The sequence below is a fragment of the Chiloscyllium plagiosum genome, chromosome 15 (genome assembly GCF_004010195.1).
Source record: "Chiloscyllium plagiosum isolate BGI_BamShark_2017 chromosome 15, ASM401019v2, whole genome shotgun sequence".
Classification (NCBI taxonomy): domain Eukaryota; kingdom Metazoa; phylum Chordata; class Chondrichthyes; order Orectolobiformes; family Hemiscylliidae; genus Chiloscyllium; species Chiloscyllium plagiosum.
In genome coordinates, this window is record NC_057724.1 from 33798803 (window position 1) to 33806048 (window position 7246).

Below are 7246 nucleotides of genomic sequence, written 5' to 3' on the forward strand. Positions count from 1 at the left end.
AGTCAGTGGAATAGACAGTGTCCTCTACACAGTGTTGACTGTGTCCAGGATTGAGTGTCTCAAAGGCTGTGTTGCCTGCCTGATGCCAAGGTTCAGAATATTTCATCTCGACTGCAGAGGAACTTGGAGTGGGAGGGGAAAGATCAAGTTGTTATGGTCCATGTAGGTACCAACAATATAGATAGAAAGAGGAAAGAAGGTTCTGCTGAGGGGATATGAGCAGCTAGGGGCCCCTAGGGGAAGTGACCATGATATGTTAGAATTCACAGTTTGAGAGGGAGAGGCTGGAATCAGATGTAATGGCATTACAATTGAGTAAAGGTAACAACAAAGACATGAGGGAGAAGCTGGCCAGAGTTGTTAGGAAGGGGAGCCAGCAGGGAAGACAGTGGAGCAGCAATGGCATAAATTTCTGGAGGTATCTATGAGGGACAGCAGAAATTCATCTCAAGGTGGAAGAAACATACTTAGGGGAGAATGAGGGAACAATGGTTGACGAGGGAAGTCAGGGACAGCATAAAAGCAAAAGAAAAAGTACACAATGTTGGGAAGATTAGTGTGAAGCCAGAGGTTTGGGATGTCTTTAAAAACTAGCAGAGGACAATAAAAAAGCAATAAGGAGTGAGAAGATGAAATATGAGATTATCTAGCTAGTAATATTGTGTCATCTTATTAATAAGATTGCAGAAGTTTTTTTTAGATATATAAAGGATAAGAGACAGGCAAGAGGGGACATTGGACTGCTGGAAAATGAAACTGGAGAAATAGTAATGGGAATGTTGGAGGACAGGAATAGGTACTTTGCAACAGTCTTGTGGTATCGTACAGTAGCATCAATAAGCACAGAATCCAAACCACAAGTGTAAGTGTGCATTATTGTAGCCATATAACTAGTGTTGTTCATAAACATCAAGACTTCTGACTCATCCAGAACCCAGCTCTGTTGTATATGTAAAATTGATTGACATATTGAACATCACAAAGTCTATCAGGTTACAGGGTCTTCGGTGCCAGTCAAACTGCAGTAAATGTAAGTTGGCACAGATTTGAAAATGCATGGGTTTTATTAATAAGACAGACATAACTCCATAAGATATAGGAATAAAAATTAGGCTATTCAGCCCATCAAGTCTTCTCCCGCCATTCAATCTTGCTGATAAAAGTTTCTCAACCCCATTCTCCCGCTTACTCCATGTAATCCTTGATTCCTTTGATACTCAAGAACTTAATTATCTCAATGACCTAGCCTCCACATCCTTCTGTAGTGGTGGATTCCATAGATTCACCACTGTTTGGCTGAAGAAATTTCTCCTTATCTCCAAACTAAAAGGTCTTCCCTTTACTCTCAGACTGTGCCCTTGGGTCCTAACGATACCCTACCAGTCTCTCCTACCAATGGAAACATCTTGACAACATTCACTCTGACCAGGCCATTTAATATTCTATATGTTTCCATTTGATCCCTCATCCCAGGTCTACCCTAGAACTCTGTGGGAAGCTGGAGAAGTAATTGCTGGGCCTCTTGCTGAAATATTTGTATCATCGATAGTCACAAGTGAAGTGCTGGAAAACAGGAGGTTGGCTAACGTGGTGCCACTGTTTAAGAAGGGTGGTAAGGACACCCAGTGAGCCTGACATCAGTGGTGGGCAAGTTGTTGGAGAGAATCCTGTGAGACAGGATGTTCATGTATTTGGAAAGGCAAGGACTGATTAGGGATAGTCGACATGGCTTTGTGCATGCGAAATCATGTCTCACAAACTTGATTAAAATTTTTGAGGAAGTAACAGAGGATTGATGAGGGCAGAGCAATAGATGTAATCTATATGGACTTTAGTAAGGCGTTCGACAAGGTTCCCCATAGGAGACTGGTTAGCAAGGTTAGATCTCATGGGATACAAGGAGAACTAGCCATTTGGATACAGAACTGGTTCAAAGCTAGAAGACAAAGGGTGGTGGTGGAGGGTTGTTTTTCAGACTAAAAGCCTGTGACCAGTGGAGTGCCACAAGGATCGGTGCTGGGTCCTCTACTTTTTGTCATTTACATAAATGATTTGGATGCGAGCATAAGAGGTACAGTTAGTAAGTTTGCAGATGACACCAAAATTGGAGGTGTAGTGGACAGCGAAGAGGGTTACCTCAGATTACAACAGGATCTGGACCAGATGGGCCAATGGGCTGAGAAGTGGCAGATGGATTTTAATTCAGATAAATGCGAGGTGCTGCATTTTGATAAATCAAACCTTAGTAGGACTTATACACTTAATGGTAAGGTCCTAGGAAGTGTTGCTGAGCAAAGAGACCTTGGAGTGCAGGTTCATAGCTCCTTGAAAGTGGAGTCGCAGGTAGATAGGATAGTGAAGAAGGCATTTGGTATGCTTTCCTTTATTGGTCAGAGTATTGAGTACAGGAGTTGGGAGGTCATGTTGCAGCTGTACAGGACATTGGTTAGGCCATTGTTGGAATATTGCATACAATTCTGGTCTCCTTCCTTTAGAAAGATGTTGTGAAACTTGAAAGGGTTCAGAAAAGATTTACAAGGATGTTGCCAGGGTTGGAGGATCCAAATCATTTATATAAATAGCGAAAAGTAGTGAACCCAGCACCGATCCTTGTGACACTCCACTGGTCACAGACCTCCAGTCTGAAAAGCAACCCTCCACCACCACCCTCTGTATTCTACCTTTGAGCCAGTTCTGTATCCAAATTGTAAGTTCTCCCTGTATTCCATGAGATCTAACCTCGCTAATCAGTCTCCCATGAAGAACTTTGACGAACGCCTTACTGAAGTCGATATCACTCTGCCCTCATCAATCCTCTTTGATACTTCTCCAAAGCACTCAATCAAGTTATCTCAAAGAATTAGAGAAGATTTGTCAGGCCTGACCTTCCCTTGATGGAACTATGCTGACTTTGACCTATTTAGCCATACACTTCCAAGCATTCAGAAACCTCATCCCTCACAATGGATTCCAGGATCTTACTCACAACTGAATTTAGGCTTAACATTCTGTAATTTTCAGTCTTTTGCCTTACTCCCTTTTTAAACAGCGGTGTCATGTTAGCAATTTTCCAGTCCCCCTGCACCTTCCCTGATTCTAGCGATTCCTGAAAGATCACCGCTAAGATCCCTTAGAACTCTCGCATGTAGTCCATCTTGTCCAGATTCATCCACTTTCAGGCCATTCAGTTTTTCGAGCACTTTCTCATTGGTAATGGCCACCATACTCAGCTTTGCTCCCTCACTCTCTTGAAGTTTTGGGCTATTACTCATGTCTTCCATTATGAAGACTGATGTGAAGTAATTATTCAGTTCCTCAGCCATTTCCTTGTTCCTCACTACTATCTCTCCAGTGTCATTTTCTAGCAGCCCACTGTCCCACTCCTCCTATCAGAAATGATACATTGATATAAGTAAATATACATTTCTGCATTCTCAGTTCTTGTTGGCCTATTCTTAACTAGTGAAGGTGTCACTCATCGGTGAGATGACTAAACATACTTTATCAATCTAGAGAGCGACCAAGGACACAGTGTGTTGAACCGATTGCTCTGGAAAAGTACTGCACACTGAGCAAAGCCTGCAGAGAGAAACAGTCATGTGGAGCTGAGGTTGACTAACTTTGTTACTAAATATATTTTCTTCCTGGTTTAGCTGGAGTGGGTTTCTATGTTGATCAGTTTAACATATTAAAGGAGATTAGGTTTGTATATTTTTGATTTATACTTAAAACTCTGATCGCAAAATGTTTTATTGCTTTTGATTGAAAACCTGATTTTTAAGTTTAGACATTATCTGTCTGCTTTTCCTGAAATTCTGACTAATTATTTTTATTATCCTCTACTAAAGTATTGTTTTCTCAGAATTATATTTCCCACTTGCATTTGTTTCCCACATTTCTTCAATGACCCCTGTTTGTTTCTTTCTTTTTTAGTTTATTTATTCCAAGTTGTGTCAAATGATGCAGGTTCCAGACTTCAAGAACAAACGCCTTTCTTTGGTCAGTGCTATAAACAGATTTCTCACATCTGTCACCGTCATGAGTGGAACTATCATGGTCCCAAGTTTACTCCGGGATCTCCCAGTGGAAGATGGAGATAATCACATGAAAAGCAATGTTTCTGAACAGAAAGACATGTATGATAACTACCTGCTCCTGAAGTCTATCAGAAATCACATTGAGTGGGGTATTCAGGATGAACAAGTAAAATCTGATCTAGAGTCCATAAAAGCCAGAGAAGAAGGTGATGATTGTGGAGAACTTCAAAGACAATTTCACCACCATTTAGATGGACTTTACAATGTCCTCTCCAAGCTTACACAGCAAGCTAATCGTGTAACCAACCGGTATACAAAGGAACTGGAAATTTATGACTTGGGGAGATAAAAGGTATACTTTACTGGTTATAGATAACATGGAATGAAAATTGAAATTGCTGTCTTAGTGTCTTTAATCTGACTTTGTGATTCCTGCTCATTATTTAAATCAATTAACTCTCAGTGTTTACAGTTTAGAAACCCTGTTACTTACCTTTCCTACAAAATGATTTAAGACCAAAACTATACTTTTTGTGAACTTTGATTTAAAGGCACAACTTGGACTATAAGGTGTGTTTCCTGTGATAGAACAGGATGTTATTTTTGTTTTAAGTGATAAGCTTAACGATTTACTAAATATCTTGTAATAGTAGGATTCATTGCCAATAAAGCAACTTCTGTGTATTATCAACATATGATGCAATAATGTCTGGCAAACTAATAAGCCACTATCCTCCAGTTACATTCCACATTGCAACTTCTGTTTGCGCTGGCAATTGTACAGGTATTTTTCCATTGATTAGCAAAAGCAAGCTTAAATAAGGTCACAGCAATTCAGGCAGCATCCGACGAGCAGCAAAATCGACGTTTCGGGCAAAAGCCCTTCATCAGGAATAAAGGCAGAGAGCCTGAAGCGTGGAGAGGGATTCCCTGAGATTCTTGTAGAGAGAGGAGGAAAACTTCTTCAAGGCAGGCATCCTTGCAAGAGGATTCGCAAGAGGGTAATGGTTTCCAGCATCTGCAGTCATTGTTTTTACCTCTTAAATAAGGTCACGTCTCTTCTCTGTATTGATCACCCATTATCACTTGGAAAATTTCTGTTCAGCTTTGATTGAATTTGTAAACTTAGAAAAACTCATTTGAACAAAAATCTCAAAAATGCCCTGAAATAAACTCCATAAATAGTTGGAATATGAGATTCCATTGTTTTCATGCCCAGATTTCAATGCGGTTGACTAGACTTACCCACAAATTAGTGGACTTTAAACATGAGGTTTGTCTTACACTTGCATTTTCCACAAACCATCAAATATCCAAACCCATTCTGGAAGATTCTTAAAACAGTGCTCATATTTTACATACAGAGGGACGAGTAAGCACTTTTAAACACTTTTCATACCTGGAAACATTCAATTTATTAAGAAACTAATGTGGTTAGAGCAATTAAATTATTCAAATTGTTTCTTTATTCAATCAATTGAAATCAAAATACAGATGAAAGACTGGACATGCATATTAAAAATGCTTATTTTTTACTGTAAATCTATCTTTAGCTGCATTAATAAACATGGTGTATATTACCACTCATAAAGCATCAAGTAATGTCTCTTCTTCAAAAAAGAAGTTCTGAAATTTACATTTTAATGAACCAAAACCTGCAACCCATTCTAAAAGATGACAGACTTAACTGCTATCTAGGTTTGTTCAATGGCTTGTCTCATTTGCATAACACTAATCTTTTGCTATAAATTCTGTGTCTTATGATCCTGTTCCACAGCTACCTGATGAAGGAGCAGCATTCTGAAAGCTAATACTTCCAAATAAACTTGTTGGACTATAACCTGGTGTTGTGTGATTTTTAACATTGCAAAAAAGCAACAATTGTATTCCATTACACTGCTAAATCGTGTTGGTTCATTTAAGTTTTGACATTTGTAATTATACTTGAACTATATCTTAACCAGCACAAATTTCAGTGCATTTTGGTACAGTAGCCTGTGACCTTCAGGACAATGTAGCACAGAGTAAATGTAGCATTCAGAGTCAGCTATTTTGGAAATCAAGCAAGTGTTTTGGCACCAGATCAAGGAAATATATCTAATGTTGTTTGTTCCTTGTTCCAATTTAACGTTACATCAGTCTTGCAAATGAGAATTACAACACTGGGTTTTCTACCTTACTCTTGTTAGCAAAGAGCTAGTCACTCAGCATTATTGTGCCTAGCAATGTGGATCTGGAAAGGTTTCCTGCTGACAAAAGAAGGGAACTTTGCAAACTGGTTTTTGAGTAAATGTATACCTCAACATCACGCACAGCCAGTTTCTGTTTTGTTGATCGCGCAGTAATGTAACTGGAGCGGATTAACATACAAAGGCGACTGGTTCCAATAACAGAGGAAGGTTGGGATAGGGGGATGGGGTCATTCATGTGTCTCTCCTCCTCTTCCTTCTCCTGTTCCTGCTCCTGCTCCTCTTCAGAACCCAATCTCTTAAATACACAAAGCCTTCCTCTTGCTTCTCCATGGGAAAAAGAATTGAAAAAATATGTTTAGGAAGCATTGTCTTATCACTATTTTTGTTTTACTTATACAAATTTCACTTCTACAGTGACAATATATTTACATCAAATACAAAAAGACCTTCCCATACACAATCATATTCCACACAAATCCATTTTGATCACAACTTTTGTTTTCTTCCATATTTGGTCTTGATACGGTACCATTTTGATATTGTTTCTTCTGCATTGAACTCCACCAAAGCAATTCCAAATTCTTAGTATGAAATTTTGTTCAGAAAGTGAATGGATTATTATCTCTGCAGAGTTATTGGATTTGTCGGCTTCATAATATTGTAGGGTCAATATCAAACTTAATGTTTCCTTTTCCACAGATCAATATTTCTGCTGGCATGAATTTTAAGATTTTTTTGAAAAATATCTGACTGGTCATTCAATCCTCATTTATTGTCTTGTAATGAAACCATGCCAATACTGACTTTGATAGTGTCAACACCCTGTTTAAATGGCTTAACATTATTCAGAGCTGTTAAAGCCAGAGATATAATTAGTTCATCTTTTAAGCTGTCAAAGTCCCTGTGATATTCTATTGTCCACAAAATTTTCTTTGTTTTCTTTAACAAACTGACTTAAGGAACCACTACAACACTGAAGTTCAGCATGAGCTTTCAAAACTATCCACTCCTCCCTAT

At 38.8% G+C, this 7246-nt stretch overlaps 1 protein-coding gene across 1 annotated transcript; it reads left to right on the top strand.

The window, feature by feature from the left end:
• Positions 1-3522: 3522 nt before the first annotated feature.
• Positions 3523-4936, top strand: LOC122557496 (mid1-interacting protein 1-B-like). Its single transcript, XM_043705243.1, has 2 exons — positions 3523-3610; positions 3934-4936. Exon 2 carries the CDS (start codon positions 3958-3960, stop codon positions 4384-4386), a length of 429 nt encoding a protein of 142 aa, XP_043561178.1. The 5' UTR covers positions 3523-3610; positions 3934-3957; the 3' UTR covers positions 4387-4936.
• The last annotated feature ends 2310 nt before the right edge of the window (positions 4937-7246 follow it).